The following is a 26,908-nucleotide window of genomic DNA, read 5'->3' on the forward strand; positions in this document are numbered from 1 at the left end:
TTGTTTTTAAGGACAGGGTTTCTCTGTGTATTTTTAAAAAATATTTATTTATTTATTATGTATACAATATTCTGTGTGTATGCCTGCAGGCCAGAAGAGGGCACCAGACCCCATCACAGATGGTTGTGAGCTATGTGGTTGCTGGGAATTGAACTTAGGACCTTTGGAAGAGCAGGCAATGCTCTTAACCACTGAGCCATCTCTCCAGCCCCCTAGCCTCCATTTTAAAGAAACTAAGCTGTCCACATGTCTATGCCTACAGAGAGCAGCTAGGACAGGCAAAAAAGCTGGGGATAGAGAATTCTTAGCCTGAGGGCTCGAGAGATGGTTCAGTGGTTAAGAACACTTGTTATGCCAGGCAGTGGCGGCATAGGCCTTAATCCCAGCACTTGGGAGGCAGAGGCAGGTGGATCTCTGTGAGTTCAAAGCCAGCATGGTGTACAGAGTGAGGGCCAGGGGGCAGGGCAAGCTCCAAAGCTACAGAGAAACCCTGTCTCATATAAATAAATAAATAAATAAATAAATAAATAAATAAATAAATAAATAAATAAATAGCACTTGCTCCCAGCATCCACATGGAAGCTTCCAAACATGTCCAAGATACCTTCTGGCCTCTTTGGGCACCAGGTATGAGAAGCACAGACACACATACAGGCAAAACACTCATACACATCAAAATTTTTTTTTCTTAAAGACGTAGCCTGCAAGAGTCTTTTGCATCTAGGTCAGTCCCTGCTTTTGAATCGGAGCCTCCAGAACATCTTAGAGAGGCCACCAGAGAACACTGGCTGTGCTTCACCAACAGACCTTTCCTAAGGAACCCTGGACAAGAGACAGGTTCTCTTCTAGAGGGCTTGACTTAGAAGGGAGCAGGGACGTGACTGTATACCTGAGTGAGAGCCCCAAGGGGTGATCTGAGAGCTCTGACAGGTAAATGGTCTGTCTTCTTTGACTGGAAACTGGAGTCTCACAGCAGTCGTGATGCCAAAGTGTAACCAATGGAACAACTGTGGGCGGAGGAGGTGGGTGGTGGAGAATGTCCTGTCCGCAGGAAGAGCAGTTACCTTAAGGGGGACTCAGCATGTTAAAAGACACTTTAAGGAGAAGCAGAAGCTGGGCGGAAGGTGAGAAGGAGAGGGGAACAAGGAGGAGGGGTCTTCCCGAGGAGGAGGAGGAGGAGGAGGAGGACCTAAGCCAGGCATCCTCTTGCTCATCCTTCCCAAGGCATCTGCTTCCCAGGACTTGGATGGTGAGTTCTACCCAACTCTAGCCATGGAGTGTGCAGAAAACCTGGCTCTTCAGGGGAATGAGGCTGGTCCCCAGGACTGTGGGCCTCTGAAGAAAGCATGCCATGGGAAAGGACAGGCTTGGGCCCTGTGTTTGCTCTACAAAGGCAAAATCCTCCTCAGCCCCAGCAGCCCCAGCGGTGTGAGCCAAAAGTGGAAACACACGGGAGACAGCGCATTACAAGTGGGCACAGGTTTTTATTTTCAGTGCATGGCATTGGTTTCTGCACATCAGCAAAAAGCTTTATTGGTTCCAAAAAAATTACCCATTTTCAAACTCCTCTTCTTCCCAGGTCAGTGGGACGATACATTTGCATTACAGATTTGTCAGTTATAGCATTCCCCCCCAAGAACCATATAAATACATGCAAAACATTATACATAGAGCTTAAATAATATCAAATGCAAATACAGGTTGGGTGCACTGTTAAGCTGAACTGCAAACTATGGCAACGCATGCTAGGGTATAGATTGTTTTGATATCATGTCTGTCATGCAGACTACAACAGTCAATTTTCTGTTTTTTTTCTTTTTCTTTTGTACAAAAATACCAGTGCTCATTATACTAGTTACTGAGAAGAAACTCAAACTTCCTATCTGCATGCCGCTTACAAAAGATGACATAAATCAATTCGTTGGCACATATATATGGCATATTTACATATGGCATATATACATATGGGGAGAAAACATAAACCAAAGGCCAATTCAGCTGCAGGAGCTCACCTCTCTCCGCCTCTCCCAAGAAGAAGAAAGGGGACAGCAGGCCTCCTATCTGCAGAGCTGGGAAGGCAAGAGTCCTGGCTCTGAGCTAAATGGGAGGGAGGGTGGGTGTCCGGTCTACCGAAGAAGAGACTGGGATGGCTTTAGAACAGCAGGCATTATAAGTGCTCCCCCTTCCCAACACCAGTGCCATGGGGTGGATGCTAGACACAGAAGGTGACTGAGTGTGCAGACAGGATGGTACGACATGTAGCTTCAACTGCAAAGCAAGGGATGGGAAGAAGTGTGTGTGTGTGGGGGGATACAGAAGAGGATGAAACGGGGGGTACAGGAGAGGATGAAACGCGGGTACAGGAGAGGATGAAACGGGGGTACAGGAGAGGATGAAACGGGGGTACAGGAGAGGATGAAACTGGGTACAGGAGAGGATGAAACTGGGGTACAGGAGAGGATGAAACGGGGGGTACAGGAGAGGATCCAGGCATTCAAGCTTGTGTGCCCCTTTGGATTTTTGGCAGTGAGATAATCACTCTTATTGATCGATGAAACTGTCCCCTAAAGCTTGAAGGAAAATATAAACCCAAACTTGAGGAATCTACAAGTGCCCAGAGGGGGTCTAGTTGGTTTCTCTTACATCCTTTGGGATGGAAAAAGCAATTTAAAGGACAGTGAAGGGTTGTTGAGACAGACCTAGTCCTCAAACCGTCAGACAGAGCTGGAAGCAGCCACTGCTGTACTTATCGCTTCCAATTAGGAGCTCAGTCTCCCATCTGCTGTATTATACAAAACAGAAAGGCGTCCCAACTCAGATTCGTGCACATAAACTCACCAATGGGGTCACTCTAGGGGGAAGGGGAAGTCAAAGAAGCATAAAGAAAAGCAAGCCCCACACCAGTTCCCTTGCCGACCAGGAGGGACTCTCATTGACACCGTTCGGCCAGCTAAGTCCTCCCAGAAGCCCAACTGGCCCTCGCCCCTGGTTAGCAACAAGCCTGGCACTCCTCCATGGCAGCATACATCCACGCCCTGACAGTTGAGAAGCCTCTTTCCGGGTATTTCCCTCACTACCTGCAAGTTCTTACCCAGTTTTTCTAGGTTTATCGAAGGAGGGCTCTAGGACATATTCTCTTTCTCCCCATCAGACTGCTTTCAAATCCACAGCACCATTTAGGGGAAACTGTTACTAACTTCCGTCATATTTACTCACTGCCGTCTGGATCACTGAAACTGAATAGAAGAACACATAAAAATATATGCACAGAAACACTTGAACTTACTCAATTCCACATCAACAAAATTTATATTAAAAAAGTCTAGAACCCAACAATTTTTTTCCTAAATATAAAGATGGCTGTTCGGAGAAAGGAAGTAAGGTATATTATTTTTTTAAACCAATTATAAATATATTGAGCCACCTGTCATGTCAAACAGCTGGCCGTGTGCTCCCCTCTATGGTGTTCCATGACGGCACTTTATTTGAAATTTTTTAAACAATATATATATATATATATATATGTATATATATGGCTGACTCAAAAATATTAGTTTTTGATCTAAAGAAAACTATATTTTTTGCATAATATTTCTATATTTTCTCTCTTACTATAGAAACTAGAACACGCACATACATACACATGTGCACGTGCGCACGCACACACATAAACACACACACACACACACAAAGCTATTGACTTTGAAAAGTAGACATAAAGCCCTCAAGAGTGACCTGCCAGGCACCACAAAAGTCTCTTGGGAGCAAGGATGGTAAAATGGCCTTCGAAGCTTGTTATTGGCTTGCTTTGTAAAAACAATCTGAGGTAATAGAAGAGTTGGCAGAATCAAATCTTTTAATGTACTTAAGAGAGTGTGTGTGTGTCTGTTTGTGTGAATAATTAACAACTCCAGTGAGCTGTTTGTGCCCCACGAGGAAAGACTGCTGACGTGGGTCCGCTTTACAAACCCCAGTCAAAGCTTTCTCCCTGTTGCCTGTAACGATGGATTACGCTGCAATGGGTGTGGAATGGTGGCTGCTTCTTCACCCACTCTACCTTGGCAGTTTGGGTGAAAAGTGGGGAGGGAGGAAGATCTCTAGAAGAAAGGCTAGGAGTGGACAGGTTCCTCCTGCTTTTCTCTCCTGAGAGAAAGCCTGGAGTTCTCATGAGCCTCACGCATCCTCCTCTACGTCCACCACCCTCGAAGGTGGAAGGCAGGCTTCACTGATCTAATGGGAGATGGGACTTGGGGACATAAATTTGGTCCACCTGCACAAAATACTTACGTCAGCAGAGCAGGGATACACATGGAACACCCGGGGATGTGCCTCCACCTTGTCCCAGTAAGGTGAAGTCCCTTTTGGTGAAGTTCCCAGCTCCTGAGAGGTGGGCGGGCAGAGGATGCTTTGGGCAGTGTTCGGGGGGGGGGGGGAGGCACGGACTTTCCTGGGCAGCAGTGGAGACGCTCGCTGCTGGAGGCTCGAAAACAGGAGTGTGAAAGCCAGGAGAGAGGAGGCAGGGGCTTTCTGGGCCTTTGCTCCTTGAATCAGAACACTGTCAGGGAGCCTCCTCTTTCGGATGCATATTTTCAACATTGGAATATTTGCAAAAGTTGGGGGGGTCTCCTTTAGAGGTGGAAAATATTGTGGGACACAGCAAAGCATAGAAATAGGAAAGAGAAGAGAATGTCCAAGCTGGTACGCAGGTGCCTAACCTGAGGGGAGGTTTCTTAGATCCCAATGGATTGGTGCTTCAGCCCCTCCCAAGGTTTCTTAATCCTCATTCCTCCAACAATCAGCTTCTGCCCTGTGAGAGCCTTGGCATACTCTTGAAAATAGTCTGCTTCCGTGATTTCTGGTCCTAGGCCTGCCCCATGTTGGTCCCGAAACTCCTCATCCAGCTAGGAGGCAAGGTCATGCCCCATTCACTCTTTGGCTACTACCTTAGGCAAGGAGGAAGCTCAGGCCCATGGTAAAGACTATATATTATACACAAGAAACCTTCATGCTCACGGCTGATTTCCCTGGCACTTAAAACCCCCTATACACCCAAAGAGAGAGGTGGACATTTGGAAGTCAGAACTGACCTGATGAAAATAGGGAAATATTTCACCAGCTCATTTACTCGAAAAAGACCATTTTAGAAAAGAAATCTGTCTGCCTCTAGAACAAAATGAAAGGTTCTATTGGGGCTAAAATGGGCCAAAGTTGACTCAACTTGTCTATGCCCTTTCCATTCTCTTAATTACCAAAACTTGGAGAAAAAAATAAAAAGAGTAAGAGGAAGGATGATAAGGGTCATATAAGAACCAAAGAACCTTGGGGAGGTCAGACTGAGGGGTAGGAAGAGCTACTGGCCTTAGGGTGTATATTTTCAAAACAGGAAAAAATGTTCTAAGAATAATCAGTCTACTGAAACACAAACACAGGGTATTTGTCTCTCCCTGAGCTCACGATTTAGCTTGTAAATGGCAGAAACTCATAAAATCTCCAAGTCAGGAGGTGGTGACACAGGTGGGAACCCCGTGGAAACTTTGGGTTGGGTGATGCTGGGAGGATTGTCATCATTTCTTCAAAAATAACAACTGTTACAACTAAGGAGTAGATCTACCGCTCCCTGCCCAGGGTTTGACCTAATCCTTGTCGGTCTGTGTTGTTTCCTCATGGCCAGGTAGGGGTTCTCACACACTTAGGAGCAGCTGACACAACAGTGACAAAGTCCCATCATCACCTCATAGGCGGGATGGATGAGAAAAGAAACAGGGAAAGCAGGGGCGGGAATCAGAGAACAGAAGTTCAAACTGATGTCTCCAGGCTTTGCAGAGGGCTGTCGGCATGGGAGGCAATGGTCTGCACTTGATTGCCATCCACAGCATTGTTGTTTTTGTTGTCATTGGGAGTGGCCTCACCATCCAATAGGAGCACCTTAGTCCCCGACTTAGGAACCAATCCAGGGTCTTCCTCGTGATCATCTATGAAGGACGGTAGAGGTTCATCATCTGCATTGTATCCAGGTTGGGTCATGAAGTGGTGAATGGAGCTTTTGTTCCTGGATTTCATTCCAGGGTAACTATGGAACATTTTGACCACTTGGATCTATACCAGGGGAACAAGAAAGGATGAGAAGATAGAGAGGTGAGAATTGGCAAGCAGAACAAGAAAAACTAGTGGTTTAAGGAAAGAAACAAAACCCCGCTACAAAACATTAATGCTCAACAACCCAAACCACACACCTCAAAACTCAGGCACAAGGCGTGAGCGAGTGAGGCAGACAATAAGGACATTTCAAAGGGTGCATTCTATAAAGTAGCACAAGGCAAACTTAGCATTTCCAAACAACCCACTCTTAAAATGAAATCAAACCAAGAGATTCATTAGTTCTTTTGGGTAGAGGACAGCGTGTTGGAACTAGGTGACATTAATGGACAAGCCTAAAAGACAATCCACACAGGTTGCCTTCTGTATGGAAGCCAAACCTTTTGTGGATGTGGGATGGGAGAATTACACACTGTAGTTTCGTTTTGTGTTTAAGCCCCCTCAAAGAGCCAACATTCACCAATAAACACTGGGTGACAAGTGACCGTGGATACTGTGCAGCCAGCAGACAAACCAGTCTTCATTCCACAGCATGCAGGAAATTAAAAGTCCCTAACTGTTCAGTCAGAAGACATGCACATCTTTATACCCCCACAACCCCGACTGTGCCTCCTCCCCATCAAAAACAGAGCTCCTGCTTCTCCTGAAAGATGCAGATAAAACACAGGTGTGAAAAGAAGCCTTGCCCTGACTACTGAAGAAGGCCCGGTGTTCACCATTCAAGTGCACATCCATGTCTGATCCACAGCAATGCTGCCCAGACCCACTGTGAAAATGTGTGCTGCTTTGCCCAGCCATTTGCATACTGTGATGAGGAACGTGACCTTGTGTGAAGAAGTGGAGGACCAGAAGAGAAACCCGACCCAGGAGGCCGCCTACAAATAAGTGGCTTTTCTGATAGGACAGTTGAAAAGAATGAAGAAAGCAGACACTCTGCAGTGTTCCTGGGTGAGTGGGCGAACACACTCCCGTCACTCTGTCTTTTACCACACAGAAGTCAGGAGTCCACAGCAGACAACTGCAATCAACCCTGAGAGCAGCTTTACTTAATCAGAAGCATCAACTTGTTTGGTGTTTGGGTTGTTGGTTTGCTTTGCTAATTCTACATTTCTGAACGGTGTCTCTCAAGTGTGGGCTAGAATCTGGGCTGGTAGATTGGTGTGTGTGGGGGGACTGGATGCCAGAGAGAACACAGAAAGGAGACCAGGAAAGGCAGGAGGTGATGGGATGGTTTTCACTGGGGCAAGCTGTCAATCCTAGTTTGGTTCAGATACATTCTCCCTCAGAAAAGAGAGGAGCAATGATGTTAAGCAGAAGTTGTTAAGATCGGGAGAAGGTTAAGAAGTAGTGGGTGTTGGGGTAAAAGTGTCTCTTTTATTCTTCTGCTGTTTAATATATTATATATATATATATATCTATGTTTATACACACACATATATACACATATATACATACATATATATGTGTGTATATACACATTATTTATTTATTCCTGGAGAAGAAGCAAGAATATGGAGGTAGCAGCACACACAAACAGCCAAATAAACCAGCTGGATTTCCTGTCCCAGGACCTCTCATCATTCTACAGATGCCGTAAAGACACTGCCTCCAGCAGCCTCACCATCAGAACCATGCTTCTCTCTTCTTTGACCAAGGCTGCCCTTCCTTGGCCTCTCTCCTCTGTAGCCTACAGTGTCACCCATGACTGGAGTGCTCAGAGCATAGAAGGCAAGGGACTCTGCCACTCAACTGTCAGCTCAACACTGCAGCGTACACAAGAAGCAGAAGGGCCCTTGGAACCTCGTGGAACAACAGTGAGGGCCTGCTCTCCATTCTTCTGTGGTTCTGTTGACCATCTTCTGGTGAATTCCACCAGGCAGGTTGCCCCTGCTCAGATCTGCATAAGATTAGGCAGAAGGGAGGCCACCTCTAACCTTTGTGTGGTCCCAGACTTTTCTGTAACCTATTCTTGAAATATTTGAGTAACACAAGCTAGATTAAGTGAGCTCAAACTCAATGCCCTCTCTCCTAGTCCTGGTATAGATAGCTACTTTGGCCAAGGCACAGGACCGAAACCCTCTCTTTAGTAGGTATGTATGATAGCAGTGCTTTTATCTGCTATTGCTATCTTCACAGTTCTCAGAGTCACAGAGGAGGGCAGGGACCTTTGTGTCACTAGTTCACTGTCTTCCACATTACTGAGTTTTAAATTTGTTGCTTCTGGGTCTTTTCCTTTCTTCCTTTCTTCCTTTCTTCCTTTCTTCCTTTCTTCCTTTCTTCCTTTCTTCCTTCCTTCCTTCCTTCCTTCCTTCCTTCCTTCCTTTCTTTCTTTCTTTCTTTCTTTCTTTCTTTCTTTCTTTCTTTTCTTAAAGCAACTGGACACTCTATCGCAACAATTATGTGTGAAATCCAACAGAAAAAGAGTTGATTTGTGAAAATCAGTGTCAGAGGGTCTGAGCTTGTTTTCTGACTTTTCCTTTCCCTCGTTGGGGCAATTGATAACACTCTGATGGGCAAACAAACAAAGGAGATACAAGTGAAGAGGGATGGGCAGGCTGGGGGGGAGGGAAACCTTTGAGAGAAGCAAAGACCAGTCATTCGGTTAGAGTTCAGGACTTCCAGAGAGCAATGGGAACTAGCTACCGGTATAGGAGCGAGGACAAGGAGCGAGGGCACCTGGCCCAGGGGGTCGGAGTGAGGCTGAGGGATGGAGGAACTCAACTCCAGCACAGGCTCAGGGAAGAGGTGCTGATGGACAGTCACATAGGACATCACCAATTGATCCAGGGCTGGCATCCTCTGTGCTTGGAGCACAGGGTCTGGTGCGTGAGAAGTATGTGGGGGCAAGGGACAGCTGGTGGAGCTGGAAAGGGGACAGGGACAGCCTCAGACACTCCTCACTTAAGCCAATGCTTCTGTCTTTGAACATCAGTTCTCAAAACCTCTGGGAAATGCTTCCTGAGGGGCTGATTGAAAGGTGACTCCTTCATAAGGCAGGAGCCCAAAGTAGGCTGGACCTCCAGGAGAGTGTGGAGCACCCTTTGGAGCTCAGCGCACGGTCTGATGCACTAGAATACTGTGCTTTTCTACTCCCCTGTCATTGCTTAGGGGTAGAGAAGCTTCTGGATGGAAGCCTTAGAGAGCTTAGGGAGATGGGACTCGCAGGTTCAAGAGCTCTGGAACGGGGAAGAGGGTTTAAATACACGACTGCAATTCCTGGGAGCTCCAGGGAAGGGACAAGCTAGAGAAGGAGCAGGTGTGCTCTCTCTCCTTCGGTCTAAGTTTTGGGGGGTCAGGGCATGGGGTCTGACAGCTCCTCTAAGTCCCCTGGTCTCTACCATCAAGTCTGTGGCTGGAACAGCCAGCACTAGCCCTTTCTGCAAGAGAAATGAATGACTAAGCAGGACTGAAACTTGTTAGAAGGGGATTAAGTGAGGAACGCGGAAGGACCAGAGGGAGAGGCTTATCTAGTGCCTTTGGGCCTAAAGAAGCCCGCAGACATCCACCTTCAGTCGTGTCTCCTACCAGAACTCTTATGATTAGCTAGCAGGCAGAAGCAAGTTAAGCTCAGAAAACCTGCTCACAGTCATGTGAACCACAGGCCATGTGACCTAGGGCTGGCCGTGGGGAAGGAAGGACTGGACACTCAAGTATTTAAAGTCCAGAATATGTGTGATGGTGGAGAACCTTCCTCACCAGGCGCTATAATGATGACACATCCCCTCTGCTTCCTATTCGGGGAAAGTAAAACGACCAGAAAGTAGGAAGGCCTTAGCAAGCATTCGACAATCTACTAATGAGAACGGCAAGCCCTAGTCTGAAATCTGACAGCTATTAAGTAAGTCTGTACAGACAGTTTCCTAAAATTGAAAGTGCAAGATATGATACAAAGGACTGGTTGCCGAACAATCAAACTAGATGAAAAGATGAGGGGGAGGCTCTTCAGAAACGTTCAAACTCATAATCTTCTTACCTCATAGTACTGAGTGCCGGGGTGCCACCTACGACCTCACGGGCCAGAAAATTTTGATTTCTTCTACTCATTTGTGAATTAATTGATTCATGAACTAGAGTTATATTGAAGGTCACCACTGAGAGCTAAGACAACACAGGTTGAACTAACTTCCCCTCTCCAACCTAGTTAGTGCTTTTGTGGCCAGCTGACAGTGCAGTGGTAGCCAAAAGGACTGCAGTGATTGAACAAGCTCAGTCCTGGCTCCATTAGGGCAGGCCCTGGTTAAGGACCTGTGGGCAGAGGCTCTCCCTCGCCCCCAAGTGAAGAGGCTTCCTAGGTCTTCACTGGGACTGACCTCATAGCTAAAGAGTTAGACCCAGAAGAGGAGGAGAGGGACAAGGCACCAAACAAGCCTGAAGCCAGACAAAGCAAAGCAAAGCAAAACAAAGCAGCTCAAGAAAAGCAGCAGCAAGCAAAGCAGGGGAGCAATCAGAAAACAGGGTTATTGTCTTTAAAATCGCTAAGGTTTAGTAACTTTCCAACATTAAAACAATAAAACGAAAGGTCATATAGCCTGGTTTTAGCAGGGACTGGGGTCTCTCTTTCTTTTTGTCTTTTCTTCCTTTAAGTCAAAAGATCAAAGGGTGTGGGGGGGGAATAAAAAGGACAAGTAACCACGGTTGGTTAAAGTAGACGCCACGTGCTCTCTGGTGGTTGCTTTAGCGAATCATGCATTGTAACAGACTCTCACTCACTGCCCACAGGAGGAGATGTAACGGCGGAAGAGGTGGAAGGGGAGGATTTGACTGGTGCAAGTGCGGCTGAATAGGAGCTAGGAACCAGTTTTATATCAAGGTGTTGGCTCACGTTCTGTCGCTTTAGGGCTCCCTTAAAAGAGGCTCCCGTCTGGAATGTGTTAATTACTTCAATCTGCAAAGAATCAGAGAATAAGACAGCTTTGCTCCACAGAAAGAAGGGAGGAAGAGGAAGGTGGGGTCAGGAGGGTGGGGCAAGGAGGGGGGCAGAAAGCCAGAGGGCTAGTCCCTCAAACCCAGAGCAGCAGGTGAGGGTGAGGTTGGGAGGGCATTAACTGTATATCACCCTTCATTTAAGGAACACTTTGCTATGGATTTTCAAACACCCAGCTATGACCCCTCTGGCCTAGGATGGACAGGTGTCCAAAGGCCTTGAAAACCTAAAGGAACTTCTCCCTACCACTAACAGCTAGAGGGAGGCCAGGAGTTTATTTGTCATTTTGACCTGTCCTCTTAAAAATAAGGCAGGCAGAAACTGTGGTCAGTATGTAAATTAAATGAAAATTTAAATTAATTAAATATAATTTCAAAAATTAATTAATTTTTAAAAAAGGCAGTCAATTTGACATACTGGAAGCGAAGTATGGATTAGTGAAATTTAGGGTTCAGGAGCCTCTAAACCAACTAGTTTAGATAAGTCAACTATTATTACAAAATTTCCAGGAAAATAACACACACTTAAAGAAACATGGGCAGCAGAGTGAGTAGTCCACACACAGCAGCCATGGTGGAAAGACTCTTAGAATGACTTGCTTAGTTTGGGCGGCATCTTTCATGACCAGTCTTCCTCTGGAGCTCAGGTGGCCTCTTAGAAATCCACTCACGGCATTACTTAAGACTGGAGACCTTCACAGGCAGGCAGGAGGTCTGGCACCAGCCACAGAGGCGCCAGCGCCTGGAGGCTAGAGCTCTCCAAATGTACCTGCCTATCAGATCAGGCCTCTGGCTTTCAGCTGCCTCTGCCTCAAGGATGGAGACAATTAATTCCATCACTTTCCCCACAGAGACTGTGATGTGGGGGTCTTCATCAATCTCCTAGCCTTCTCTTTGATCCCTAAGTCATAAGGAACAAACAGAAGGGGATTCGTTTATCCTTCTGAGAGCTGGTCGGATCCCCGTAGGAACAGTCCAGAAGGACGGGAAAGGCACTGTCTCTGTCTTGTGACTGCATGCACAGAAGATGAGGCAGATGTCTCTTCTAGTCTGCAAAGCCTCTGTGGGAAGCCATTAAGTGCTTAGGGGTGGCCTCGGGTGGAGGCCAAGGCTAAAGCACCACCCTTTCCTCACTTAGGAGCTTTCCTGTTTCGGTGGAAGAAGAGGCTATTTTCTAGTTGCATACAGAGTTACAAGGTTCAACTTCCACGATGAAATTGCATGTCATGTTCACTGTTCTAAGAGTCCAGCCCTTTAATTCTTCAAATATTTGCTTTCTAGTGCTTTTACCTCCCCCAAACTAAAGGGTAAAGGGAGAGGGAAGAAACGCCTAGAAATCCCAACCAGGACTAAGCAGTAGTTTGGTAACACCTCCCATCCGACCTGCTGCAATGGGACGGGCAATCTGGACCAGCAGTTTGACAGTAAAGGGTTTTTGTTAGGCCCCCACCGAGGCTGAGCAACGGATGGGGTGGGAGGGCTTCAGACATGGAAGGTGCATCTTCGTCTCAGAGTGCCAACAGCAGTGGCAGGGATGGATCATGTCAAGGCATCTTTAATAGACTGCCCTTGGAGCCTAAGTCTAGGCTTCTGCTTCCCTGTTCTGGAGGTTGGCCTGGAACTAGAAACCCTCAGTCTCCTGGGTGCTAAGATTGTAGACAGGTACCACCATGCTTGGTCTCAAATTTAGGCTTTAAAGCCAATTCCCAGCTACTGTCTGCTCTAGCAGGGAAAGAGGGATGACTAAAACTCCACGTGCAGTGGGACTGAACAGGAGTACAGGTGAGGGAACGGGCACTGGCAGTGAAGGGAGGGGGGAAGGTCCATGAATCTCTGCTCCCCAGAGGAAGACTGGCAAGAAGCCAGGAGGCTCTGGAATGAGGGATCCTGGCTAGGAAAAACAAAACAAAACAATCACACGGTAGAAGAGGAGGCAGGTGTTCCTGAAGGGAAGAAAAGCAAAGAGGTTATTTCGAAAAGAACAGACCCAAAGGACAGCAATGGGGGCTTTAGAGGTGGGAGTCAAGGTGCTGAGTCACCCAAGGGACTCAGTGGAGGGTGGGCCGGCAGAAGTGGGGACATGACATCATGAGGCAGCCTGCAGGTCACGATTCGATTCCCTTCCGGGCAGAGGGAGGAAAGGAGCCCCAGAGTTCCCTACCTGTATCTCATCCACGTTTCTACCTGGTGTCTTGTTCAGGGAAGGACAATTCCTACTGAGTAAACAGTGGATGGTGTGCATTCATTGCTCTTCCCTGTGCACTAAGGGCGGATGTGTGTGTATGGTGGGGCGGCCAAGCCATTTTCTAAACCAATCCAAGGTCAGTTTTTGAAAATAAGATATTTTCGGGATCTCTAGCCAACTAGGAGGAAGAAACAGGCCTTGCTCCGCAGAGTCCCCTTGAGATCTTAGAACGGGAGGTTTGCTCAGGAACCTTGAGACTAAAAGAGGACAGGGTCGAGGGGCTGGAGCAGAGGAAAAGCATCGTCAATGCCAAGGCCAGTCCGTTCACCCACAAGGTAGTTATGTGAGGAAAGTGGAGAAAAAAAAGCTACGGTTAGGGTGACAAGCAGGGGACTTACTTGTACTCCATTTCAGAAATGACAAGAAGGGAAAGGGGTCAGAAAAAAAGGACAGCATCTTCCTCTTTGGGAAGCAAGTCTGAATCCTTCAAAAGATATCAACGGAGAGACTGTTGTTCATACCTACTTAATCATCAGGTTCCCCAGAGAGGCCTTACATCAACCAGGACAAGGTAGGCAGGTGAGTTTCTTTATCAAAGACCCTAGGTAACAGCTTCCAATACAACAGTAAAATGAAGGTCACGTCGAGTGACTGCCAGGGGTGCGGAGTATGAAAACGGGGTCTCTTATTCCTTCTTAGGGGGCAGGGAAGGGCTACACATTTCCTGTGTTGAGGTCTAGACTAGGGTTGCAATAGACTTTATGTGGGAAGGCAGTTTCACCGACAGACCTGAGGGGTGGGCTGTAGGGCCAACCACAGCTGAGGAACTTAGGGACCTCCAAGAGGAGTCCCACAGAGACCTCTGGCTCTGTTGACCCCTGAAGCTATGGATCACAGGCTGCCTTTCAGCAGCGAGCCTTAGGAAAGGGTAAGACTGCTGGGAATCTCTGCTTTTCTATTTCTTCCCAGGATGGGGAGATTGTTTCCCTCAGGGTAATAACAAGCTACTACAGAGTACCTGAGTCTGAATCCGGCTCAGGCCACGGACCCAGAGCACCTGGCCCCTGCGCAACTCCATCTCAGCAAGATCAATCTCCTCCAGTCCCTCGGCATCCTTGGTGATCTCCTCCTTGGCAGCGCCATGTCCAGCCTCCTTCAGGAACTTGAGAGACTGGGTGGGTATGGCCGAGATGACCTGAGAGCAGTGGCAGCAAATGGGGCAACAGCCAAATGGGAGAAGAAGAGATGTTAGCTGACCTGGGCCAGGCCCCCAGGAGGCTCCTCTGCCCTAAGCCTTTCCCACCAGGGGAGCACCAAGAATCACCAATCTGTTAACCAATTGTTCCAGCTGTCAGCTCTCAGGAAGGTGCCAGCATTCACAGACATACAGAAGGGGACTTAATTCCCATAACCACTTAGCCCTGTGCCTTTCCACACTCACTCTGTCTCTCTCTCTTGGGTCTTTCTTCTCAGTGTGAGCGCCTTGTCTTTTTTTTTTTTTTTTTTTTTTTTTTGGTTTTTCGAGACAGGGTTTTCTTTGTAGCTTTGGAGCCTGTCTTGGAACTCCCTTTGTAGACCAGGCTGGCCTCGAACTCACAGAGATCCGCCTGTCTCTGCCTCCCGAGTGCTGGGATTAAAGGCGTGCGCCACCACCGCCCGGCTGTGAGCCTTGTCTTTTAAGACAACAAATTACAAGGCAGGCACACAGAGGGAAGATGAAATGGGGTCTGGGCAAACCAAGCTGGGAGGAAGGTACATCGTATGCTTGGAGTTGAGGGGCTGAGAAAGGAATAGGAAGACAGTTAGCTAAGAGTTTCGCCCCTTCCTTAATCCCATCCTTAGTCTGTGAAGGGGCACTAAGAGATTCTCAGTTGAGACTTGAGATCTGCAAAGAAGGACCCAGGTATTAAGGGAAGGATGAAACTCCTAGCTAAGCTGACATTATTGTAATTAATATTAACACTTACTAAGTACTTGTAACAGGTATTGCCATATTTTTTGTAGAGTCACAATTAGTGATGACGCTGTTATCCTATGTTGAGGTCCCTGATAAATGGAGTGGTTAAGTAACTTGCCCATGGCTGCTCAGCTTGTGAAAAGGAGAAGGGTGGGGCTGGAGAAATGGCTCAGTGTTTAAGAGCACTGATTGTTTCTTCTGGGAATTCTGAGTTCAATTCCCAGCAACCACATGCTGGCTCACAACCATCTGTAGTAAGATCTGGCGCCCTCTTCTGGCATGCAGGCAAAACACTGTATATATAATAAATAAATAAATCTTTAAAAAGGGACTGGAGAGATGGCTCAGCGGTTAAGAATACTGCTGCTCTTCCAGAGGTCATGAGCTCAATTCCCAGGCGCATGGTGGCTCACAAACATCTGTAATGAATGTTGCCGGCTCTGTGAACTCTTCTACTTTCAAGACCCTCAGATTTATTTTTTAATGGAAAATTTCTATTTCTGTTTGAAAATCCCTAAGTTTTTGCAGCCCCTAAGCATGGGCAGAGAACATAACCCCCTGAAATGAAGGCACCCCAACCCGGCACCCCGAGATGGAAGGAGCTTGAAACCATGCTGGAGGGAAGGAGAGGGAGAGGAGGTAAAACAGGAGCTAGGTGACTGTGGTCACTTGTCCCTTTCCTTCAGAGCTGAGAGGTCCGCAGCCCCAGGATCTGTAGAGGGCACCCCACACTCACCTGACCCCACAGAAGTTCTCCAATCCCTATGAAGAGACACCACATCCACTGCTCCATGTTGAGGTTCGTACAGCTGAAGGGCTTACCCCCAAATTCCACGATGAGAATCTGAAACAGAGCAAAGGGCAGCCCACCATGACAGAAGCAACTCATGGGGGGAGTCAGCCCTTCACCCACCAAGACTGACAAGGCGGCCGAGACCACAGTGCCCCCTGCAGGGCCCAAGTGGGACAAGTCCTGATATTCTTGTGGCACAGGAAAGAAAAACTCTAGAAGTGAAGGGTGACAGACACACTCTTTTTAAAGCACTTCAATGGGACTCACGCTGTCACATGACTATCGTGACAGTGATTAATATACGGTCTGGTCAGAGCAGAGGAGGCTGGAAGCCAACAGGTGACAGAGAGAAGGCACAGCAAGAAGAGGAACAGAGTCGGGAACGGGGTGGAGGGTGGGGCTTTGCTAAGAGAAAAGCCAGCTTATTTTTGAGATTGTGTGTGTGTGTGTGTGTGTGTGTGTGTTTATGTGTGGGTCTGTACTCTGATCCATGTGTCACAGAAGCCAGAAGAGTGTCAGGTCAGCTAGAGTTACAGGTGATGGTGGGTCAAAAATGATAAGGGTGCTGGAATTCAAACACTGCTGAGCCGGGTCTCCAGCCCTGGGAGGATGTGCTTTTGTGCTGTGACCTGCTCATAGTCCTTTGTAACCACGTGCCTTCGCGAATCTCTGATTATGGCAAGAAGGAAGGGACTCATCTTCCCACTACCAGGCAGCTGTGCTCCTGACCCTACTTCCCGTGACGGGAGCCCAGGCCTTGGTTAGCACAGCAGCTGCACACGCGCTAACCCATCACTCTTTCCTCTGTGAATCAGGTGACATTTCAAGCATAAATCCATTCAGAACAAAAGGGCAGGGGTGGGGAGCTAATATTACCTGTACATACACATCTTACGTGTGCAGGCACGGAAAGGGGGTAGAAGATAGTGGCCCTTCTCTTGGTCACTATAAGAGCTGATCAGTACATTTAGAGAGATCATGAAAGTATTCTACAAGCCACATTTGTGGGTCACATGCTACCTTGCCCTGGAGCACCTGACTGGGCTCAGTTCTAGAACAAGGTGCACGTGGAAGCAAACCTAGAGTCCCAGCCTGTTTACTCACAGCCGTGGTCCCCAGAACTCCCTCTCTCCTCATCTTGGGCACATCAGAGGCCTGGCTTCTGCTCTCCAGGCCCCAGCCCTCCTACCCCAGCTCCAGACAGAATCTCACCTGGCAGATGAACGTGCCTAAAACCACAGAGCAGAAGATGACGTTGCGGTAGATGCCCGCAAAGACGTTCTTCTCGCCGTGGATCTTGCGGGAGTTGATCTCGTTGAAGAGCTGCATCAGCACAAAGGTGTTGAAGACAATGGTGTAGTGCTGGCTGGGCGGGGAATGGAGAGGCGCCTTCCTGCCACTGTCAATGTCGAACAGTTTATCGCCTAGTGGGGCAGGACAAGTTTTAGAGGATGACCGTTATGGTGATGTCTTGTCTGTGCTGTAACAAATAAAGCTTGCCTGACTCAGAGTGTGGAGCTAGCCTCTAGTTAGCCATAGAGGCCAGGCAGTGGCGGCACACACCTTTAATCCCAGCCAAGACCATGCTGGGCTACTTGAAATTGATCCAGTCTAAAAGAGAAACAGAGCCAGGCTGTGGCTCACACCTTTAATCCCTGTACTTGGGAGTCACACACTTTTAACTGCAGCACTAGGGAGGTGGAGTCAGGAAGGGACACGGCTGGGCAGAGAGAAAGGTATAAGGTGGGAGGAGACAGGAGCTCAAGTCATTCAATCTGAGGACTCATAGAGATAGGATCTTGCCCACTTGGCCTGAGGATTCAGTAGAGGTAAAAAGTCTCTGTAGTGGCTGGCTTCTTTACTTCTCTAATCTTTCAGCATTTGCTCCAATATCTGACTCTGGGTTGTTATTATTAAGACCAATCAGAATTCTCACTATGGACTGAGGTCTCAGTGAGGGTTCTGGCTAAGACAGAACATGTTAGGACAACCATGCTGGTAGCTTCTGACCGTTAGAAAGTCCATTTTAACTGGCCAGCCGCTGAGTTATGCTAGATATTGAACATTTTGTTTTGAAAATAAAACATTTACAAATTATTTTAGATTTATGTGTTTTATTTTATGCGTACAAGTGTTTCGTCTGTATGTATGCCTGTGATCCATGTGTGTGCCTGGTGCCACTGGAAGGGGCAGCAAATCCCCTGGGACTGGATTCACAGATGGCTGTGAACCATGTGGGTGCTGGAAGCTGAACCTGAGTCCTCTGCAAAAGGAATAGGTGCTTTTAAGTGAGGAACTCTTTCTCCAGGTCCCATTATTGAAACATTTTAGATGTTGCCTCTGGTCCACCCTATCTGATTTTGACGGTGAGTTGGTATCTGTTTCCCTGCAGTGTGGCGTGACAGAAAGCAATGCGCACAGTGGCTGTGTGTTGGGAATGTCCAGGCAGCACTCATGGGTGAAGCTGCTATTACATTGGCTTGTACTTCACCATCTACCAAGCAACCCTCTCTTCTCAGCCATTCTCTGTCCCCAACAGAGCTAACACCCAACAGCTGCCCTCCATCCCCCCGCTGAGGCTCACCAGCAAAGACGAGGACAAAGACGACCGTGAGTTGATACACTGCATGGCCCAAGATGTTCTTCATCATAGTGCGTGAGATCAGGGGCTTGTTTCTCCCGTAGGGGCGACGCCTCAGCAGAGACTCGGTAGGGGGCTCTGTGGCCAGGGCCAGTGAAGCAAAAGTGTCCATGATCAGGTTAACCCACAGCATCTGCACGGCTTTCAGCGGAGAATCCTGGTAGGAAGACGAACCAGGCCTTTTAGCTTGCTCCAGAAACCAAGCCCATCCCACTCTCCATTACTCCCTTGAGGGGGCTTAGTTCCCATTACCCACTAGACCTGGAATTTAGCTACCTAGGTATGGATTGACCTTGACAAATTTAGTTCTCATCACTGTAAGGGGAAAATAACATCTGCCTAGCAAGGTTGCTCTGAAAAGACAAAGATAAGCCACATAAATGTACTTCATAGTTACTGACAAAAAATGCTAAATTAATGGTAGATGAATGATGTGGGATTCCCCTCTGTATGCTATGAATGTGTTCTGTTACCATTGGTTAATAAAAAAGTTGCTTTGGTCTGCAGCAGGGCAGAATAGAACTGGGGGGGGGACGACTAAACTGAATGCTGGGAAAAAGTAGGCGGAGTCTGGGAGATGCCACGTATATGCAGGAGACAGACATGCTAGAACCTTGCCAGTATATCACGAGCGTCATGGTAAAATATAAAATAATAGAAATGGGCAAATTTAAGATGTAAGAGCTAACTAGAAACATGCTTAAGCTATTGGTCAAACAGTATTGCAAATAATATAGTTTCTGTGGGATTATTTTGGGTCTGGGTGGCCAGGAAGGAATGAGCAGTCTCTGCCAAAAGGCAAACCATTACGGCAGAGACTATAAACCTGGTATATCTAACTGCAAGCAGTGCTGGGCAACACTTGTCCTTAACCCCCCACCCTATGTTCTTCAGCCCTTGAGTCATCCCTGCCATCCGAGCCTCGCCCAACCTGAGTGATACAGGCTCCAGTGAACGCCACGATCACAGCCACCACATTGACCGTCAGCTGGAACTGCAGGAACTTGGAAATGCTGTCGTAGACGTTCCGTCCCCACATCACTGCCTTCACGATGCTGGTGAAGTTGTCATCGGTCAGGATGATGTCTGATGCCTCCTTAGCCACATCTGTGCCTGCAATACCCTGAGGTGGGTGAGGAAGGCAGGCAGTGAGCCGCTAAATGGAGACCCTGTGAAACCCAGGGGTCTAAGAACATTGACCTCTAAGAAGCCGCAGAACCAGGTACAGGTGCTAGAGGGCACTAGAGCCACAACAGAAAACACTTTCCTGCTGCTCTATGGAGACGATTCCCTAAAGTGAGCAAGAGAAGGGCCATCATCCTCTAGTACACATGGAGTTGATGTGTGGGGCACCTGGGTCCATGGCTGCTCACTATTAGAAGAGACTATTACACAGTTGGAGTCTGACATCATCGACTGACTGCTGCCCCAGATGAGGAATTAGACATCTTTTAGAAGTCCTTTCTCCCTACCCTACCACTCCCTCAACCTTAGAATTGAAAGGGTGGGGGCAAGTCCTATCTATTCTACCTCCAAATTCCTTTGTTTTTTCACACAAACAAGACTGACGTCCATGTCTCCCCAGCACCTTTCCGAAACTGTGCACTTTGTTCTAGGAAAAGTGGTCTTGTAGCATACAATGTTCTGTCCTTGTTCAGAACCCTGTTACTGAGGACCCATGAAGGATTTTTGAATAGCTATGTCAATGGCTGGAAACTTTCTAGGCCGACAGTCCATGTCTTCACAGTAACCCTGGATTCATGTTCCAACCTGCTCTCAGGTAAGCTTTCTGCTCAAAACGTACTGACAGTAATTACATTAAAAACATTAGGAATTGTAGCTTTTATCTTAAGAACTACAAATATAGAATCAGGGAAGGTAGAAACAAAGCAGAGAACTAGAAATAAATTAGGAGGTGAGCATTCCAGAATTTTAAATTTGAGTGAGAAACATGAACACTGCTTTAGGATGCATTTAATCTTAAAAACAGATGTAGAAACCAAGCTAGGCTGTGAAAGGTCATCTTTTAGCTTGGTTACAGAGATGGTGTGTGCTCAGAGGGAAGACGCACCTTCATGCTCTGCTCATGTTCCCTAATGTGGCGGGTAACTAAAATGAGGCAGGGCACACTGAAGAAATGCATGGTGTCAGATCCGAGATAAGAAATAGGTCCAGCTGGTTGGTGGTGGCACAGACCTTTAACCCCAGTGCTCATGAGGCAGAGACAGGTGGATCTCTGTGAGTTCGAGGCCAGCCCAGTCTACAGAGTGAGTTCCAGAACAGTCAGGGCTACACAGAGAATCCTTGCCTTGAAAAACCGAAATAAATAAATGAGAAATAGTCCCAATCTCTCTGCAGTGTCTGATTGGGCAAGAAACCAAGAAAGCGATAAAAAGGCACCCAGGGTTACATTAAAAGGACTCAGAGACACTGAAGAGGCTCCTCCTGGCTAATTAAGGGTCAATTTGAGCATCAAGACAAAAACAAGAGCAATGCATTGAAACACATCAAATATATATCCACGTTCCCTTGTTTGGGCTGAGGTATACCTCAGTGGTAGGACATTCCTTTGATATGTTTGAGGCTGTTGGTTTAATCCCAGTACTGGGGGGGAAAATCATGTGTTTGTAATAATACTTAACAAAAAAATAAAACAAGCCATTGGTGGTAAGGAAAGGAAAAGAATCAAGCATTTAAAATGCCTTTTATGTGGGGCCTGAACCACAGAGTAAGGACAGAGGTGGAGGGAAATCTTGCTTTGTGTAACTATTCAAGTTCATAATAAATAAATTGAGAATACTGTCACTTCACAATCTCCAAGGAGACATAGGACCACCAGACAGAGTGGTTTATACCTAGCGTATATGTGTACAAGTATACATAGTGGTGTATCGTTGAGGACTCCGGCCCCAGAACGCTGAGGCAGGAGGACTGCTTCAAGTATGAGGATAGCCTTGGCTACAGACTGCGGGGAAGGCCAGACCATGTCTCAAAACCCAAAATGAGGGGGAAAAACAAACAAACAAAGCAAAAACCAAAAACCAAACCAGATGTGGCAGGGCAGGACACCTTTAATCCCAGTACCTGAGACAGAGTAGCCAGTTCCAGGCCAGTCAGGTACATAGTAAGCCCCATCTCGTAAGAAGCCCTTGTTATGCAAACCTGATGACTTGAGTTTGATCCTAGCATCCCACAGAGGAAGAAAACCAACTTTCCAAAGCTGTTCTCTGACCGCCAAGCCCATATCTTGGCGGGTCCACAGACACATACACACATAGAGGCCGGAGTGACGCAAACAAAACATAAAACCCCACTCAAATCAATGCCAAGGGCCCAAACAATATCCGCGTTACAGGAGACTGTAGGAAAAGGAATACAGTGAGCACATTCGTGCTACAGAACCATCTGTGCAGACAATAGACCCAGTTCCTTCAACATAAAACCACTAGGACTAAAGTGGAAGGGAACTGTGTGTGGCCCTGAGGCTGCCATCCTAAGAGATGCCCACTTGCAAGGGCTGGCTCCTGGGAACTTGGCTCTCAGAATACTCTGGCCAGCACTTAATAACTGAGACGAGGTAGCTCACTCACACACAGTCAGGTGTGTCCGACCTTTTGACATTGTGACAACACTGTCACCTACCAAGTTCTTACTCTAAAAGGGTGTGATGGAGTTACAACAACAACAACAACGAACACCACATACATCCCCTCCCCCCAATCTCATGATATGTAGAGTATGTTTTACAGTTTTGTGCTGGGCCGCATTCATGGCTATTCCCGGCTGCATGTAGCCCACAGACACTTGGCAGAATGTGCTGAAATCATCTGGCTTCCACTTCCCTTTAGGGAGTCTGGGATTTTGGTATGTGTTAGAAAGTTCCCCAAAGGCCAGTATTAATAAGAGCTGGGGGACCTCCCTGTCAGAGGCATCATACACACTGCTGATGTGTGGCAAATACGGAAGAATGGACTCCTCTAGTGGCAGGGGGAGCATAGGGAGGCTGTATGTGGGTTCCTCTGGATTCTGCCAGCATCTCTTTCTCTTGGAATCTAACTGTATCCTCAGGGGGCTGGAGAGATGGCTCAGTGGTTGAGAGTACTGGCTATTCTTCCAGAGGTCCTGAGTTCAATTCTCAGCACCCACATGCTAGCTCACAACTGTCTGTAACTCAAGTTCCAAGGAATCTGACACCCTTATACCAATGCACATAAAAATTAAATAAATCATTTAAAAAAATAACTGTATCCTCAGCATACATCTATAACAAGTACAGCCATGTGTGCACAGAGTACATAGGCCAGGTTCCACATTCCTTCTTTGGGACACAGGCTGAAATCAAATCAGTAGTTCTCAAACATGAGGGCACATTAGGACCCCCAACTCTAGGCCATCTGGTTCAGCAGACTGGGGTGATGCCTGGGAGTTGATATTTCCATAGGTTTCCAGGTAACTGCTAGTGCATTGGAAGTTGGGATACAGTTTTAAAACTTTATCATTTTATGTGTGTAGATGTTTTGCCTGCATAGTGGTATATGCACCACAGGTGTGCCTGGTGCCTGCCAGAGAGTGAGTCAGATCCCCTGGAACTAGAGTTACGGATTGTTGTGAATTGCTTTGTGGGTGCTAGGAATTGAGTCTTCATCCTCTGTTAGAGCAGACAGTGCTCTTTGCCACTGAACTGTCTCTCCAGGCCCATATAGGATACACTTTGAGAGCCACTGCTGTGGATTCTGACACTCCATGGATGCTTCAGACAGCTATAATGTGTGGATACTATTTGGATTCTGATTTGGACAGATAAAGCATCAAAACATTTATGAGTCAGTGGGGGAAATTTAAACACTGACTAGAATTTGGCAATAGTAAGAAATTGTCATTTTTTAAAAATATTTATTTATTTATTTATTTATTTACTTATTTATTTATTGTTATGCAACATTCTTCCTCCATGTGTGCCTGCAGGCCAGAAGAGGGCACCAGATCTCATTGCAGATGGCTGTGAGCCAACATATGGTTGCTGGGAATTGAACTCAAGACCTTTAGAAGAGCAGTCAGTGCTCTTAACCTCTGAGCCATCTCTGCAGCCCTTGTTTTTTTTGTTTTTTGTTTTTTTTAGATTTATTTATTTATTGTGTATACAGTGTTCTGTCTGACAGTATGCCTGCAGGCCAGAAGAGAGCACCGGATCTCATTACAGATGGTTGTGAGCCACCATGTGGTTGCTGGGAATTGAACTGAGGGCCTCTGGAAGAGCTCTTAACCTCTGAGTCATTTCTCCAGTCCCATCACTTTTTCTTTTAAATGAGAAATTCTATTATAATTCTTTACACACATTAAATTTGCATTATTTAGAGATTATTAAAATGTGATGACTACAATTGACAAGAGAATTGATCTGGATAGAGAACACTGGTGGGGTGGTCTGTGAAGAAGATGGGCCACAATCATTACTGAGGCAGAGGAGCACGCCCATGGGGGTTCATTACATGACACTAACTTCTTAGGCATGCTTTTGACATTTCTTAGAATTAAAACTGTGTTTGGTTTGTTTGTTGTTTTTTTCGAGCTACCTAGGAGCTAGAGAAATGCTTGGTGGTTAAGAGCATGCACTGCCCTTCTAGAGGACCAGAGCTCGAATCCCAGCACCCATACTGGGTGGCTCACAACTGTCTCTGGCCTGCATGGGCATCAGTATACTAGTGAATATGCTCACACACACACACACACACACACACACACACACACACACACACACGTAACCACACAAAAAGAGCTCCATAAAGATAGGCTCTTTTCTTTCTTTTTGAGATAGTGCTTTACTGTCCAAGCTGATCTGGAACTACCTGTATAGACCAGGCTGGTCTTGAACCTGAGATCCTCCTGCTTCAACACCTCAAATGTGCATCTCCAAACCTGGCTAATACGACCCTGGCACGCACACGCACGCACATGTGCACACGCGCACATTCACACTTACCTCTCTAAATTCCCTTCCACTTAGATCCCAACCACAGTGGACTTGGATGAGAGTCTGGGAGCAATAAGCTCCTTGAATGTGAGGATGCACTTTGTACTCTGGGGACTTCCAAGCTTCTCTGCAGGTCAGAACCAATTTCTGTGCTTGCGACAACCGTCAAGCCTCCATCACCTGTCGGGGACCAGCCTGGACATAAATCATTTCTTATACCAGAGTGGAGGTGTGGGAATAAATGAGGCACAGTTCACACGACAGCATCGGGAGGGAGTTGTCAGGTATTATTCAAATCCTGAAACCACATCCTCAAAATTCACCTGCGTTTATTTTCCAAATGGCTTTTATATCAAGGTAAATTAAGGGGGACAGGTAACACAAACTTCCTGGGGGTGGTGACTTAGGTCATTGTCCTGCCTCTGTCTGTTTTATCATGCTACTGAAAACACCTCTTCCCCAGGCAACCTCCTAATTTACAATAGAAGAAGCAGAATGACATTAGCATATCCCGATCACTTGGTAGGATGACTTTTACTATCAAAAACGTTTTGATAGTCAAGTCAGGTTTTTATATCAAAGAGCCAGGTGACCATCTTCTGTGTGGCAGGTGCAAATTGTGCCTTGTAGGTCTCTCAGAATTCTCTGACCACTTGACAATGTAGGAATGGGCCCTACAATCACCACCGCCAAAAAACCCTCAAACCAAACCAAACCTCAAACGCTTCAGCACCCATTGACCTTACTGAAGCAAGATGTCTCTTTGGGAGGTTTGAGTTATAAAATAACTTGCCACAAGGTTCTAATACTCATGGGCTTGCATGTGCAGAGTATGCACTGAACATGCTCTGTGTGGAAGCCGAATCTCCCGTGATTTGCACAGGCAAACAGTACCACAGTGCTCTTGTTTCCCCAGGTGAGGCACTATGTGATGTCCCCGATGGCTGTCATCTGTTTTCCACACACATTGTTGGCCAGGTAGGTAGGAGAGATGGAGACAGGAAGAAGGGCGCAGGCAGGATGTGAAGGAATAGGAGGCAGAAGCCTGTCCTGGCTCCTGACGGGCCACCCTGGGGAGCTTACCATGGCGAAGCCAACATCTGCTTTCTTTAGAGCAGGTCCATCATTTGTCCCATCACCGGTGACAGCCACGACCTGTCGCTGTTCCCCAACCGTGCTGTCAATGATACCTGGGAAAAAGAGACACACACAGCAGTCAACACACACACACACACACACACACACACACACACACACACACACACACAGCCTGAGGTTGTGGCGGTTTGAAAGAAAATGGCCCCTAAAGGGAGTGGCACAATTAGGAGGTGGGACCTTGTTGGAGGAAGTGTGTCACTGTGGGGGTGGGCTTTTAGGTTTCCTATGTTCAAGCCACTCCCAGCATCAGACACCACTTCCAGTTACCTGCAAGATGTAGGCTCCCTCTGGCTACTCCAGGCTACCTCTCCAGCACCATGTCTGCCTGCATGCCATCATGTCCCACCATGATGATAATGGACTGAACCTCTGAACTGTAAGCGAGCCACCATAATTTTTTTTTTTTCATAAGAGTGTATGTGGTCATGATGTCTCTTCACAGCACTGGAAACTCTCAGGACAGAGGTCATGTGGCAAGTACTGTTTCCTATGAAAGGGACACTATCGGTCTCCTCCCCCATCTCTACTCTTTCTCTACTGCCGGGTCTACAGTAACCATCCAAGGGCAATTGATTCACCAAGGTCACCCCAAGCTGAGAAAGGCAGTCTTCACCCAGAGCCTTACACAGAAGCTAGGTTGTTGGGAAAGCATGAGATGGCTTTGAAGACAGACATCTGGGTTCCAGTGTACCATCTCACCCTACTAGCGAGGGACTGACATCCCTACCCCCCAGCTCTAGACAGCTGTGATGGTCCATCCCTGAACCTCAGTATCTGGGCAGCAAAGGCAGAAGGATTAGGAGTTCTAGGTCATCTTCAGCTATATAGGGAGTTTGAGGCTAGTCTGGGTTACATGAAAACCTGTCTCAACAACCTCCTGCCTCGTCCCCAGATGGTGGCCGCCAGGGGAAATCACAAAATGCCTCACCCGAGAAAACAAGAGCACTGTGGTGGTGTTTGTCTGTGTGAATCACAGGGGATTCGCCTTCCACATAGAGCATGTTCAGTGCATGCTCTTCACATGTGAGCCCATGAGTACCAGAGTCTCTTAGCCGGTGCTTTTATAAGTCAAATATCCCGAAGTCGGGTGTGGTGGCGCACGCCTTTAATCCCAGCACTCGGGAGGCAGAGGCAGGCGGATCTCTGTGAGTTTGAGGCCAGCCTGGTCTACAGAGCTAGTTCCA

The 26,908-nt window shown here is 47.2% G+C and overlaps 1 protein-coding gene across 4 annotated transcripts in view; it reads right to left on the reverse strand.

Moving 5' to 3' along the window:
• Positions 1–1,470: 1,470 nt before the first annotated feature.
• Positions 1,471–26,908, reverse strand: part of Atp2b4 (ATPase plasma membrane Ca2+ transporting 4) — a 105,985-nt gene continuing 80,547 nt past the window's right edge. For 2 of the 4 annotated variants that reach the window (XM_026779809.1, XM_013346742.2), the window contains 8 exons: positions 25,650–25,756; positions 19,527–19,718; positions 18,539–18,752; positions 17,167–17,378; positions 15,898–16,005; positions 14,223–14,399; positions 10,807–10,981; positions 1,471–6,096 (listed from right to left, as the gene is read on the reverse strand). In XM_026779809.1, coding sequence (XP_026635610.1) covers positions 6,071–6,096; positions 10,807–10,981; positions 14,223–14,399; positions 15,898–16,005; positions 17,167–17,378; positions 18,539–18,752; positions 19,527–19,718; positions 25,650–25,756 — 1,211 coding nt within the window. In that variant the 3' untranslated portion in view covers positions 1,471–6,070. The remainder of the gene's footprint in view (positions 6,097–10,806; positions 10,982–14,222; positions 14,400–15,897; positions 16,006–17,166; positions 17,379–18,538; positions 18,753–19,526; positions 19,719–25,649; positions 25,757–26,908) is intronic. The other 2 variants (XM_026779808.1, XM_013346741.2) reach the window with 1 other exon arrangement.

The sequence above is a fragment of the Microtus ochrogaster genome, chromosome 6 (assembly GCF_000317375.1).
Source record: "Microtus ochrogaster isolate Prairie Vole_2 chromosome 6, MicOch1.0, whole genome shotgun sequence".
NCBI lineage: Eukaryota > Metazoa > Chordata > Mammalia > Rodentia > Cricetidae > Microtus > Microtus ochrogaster.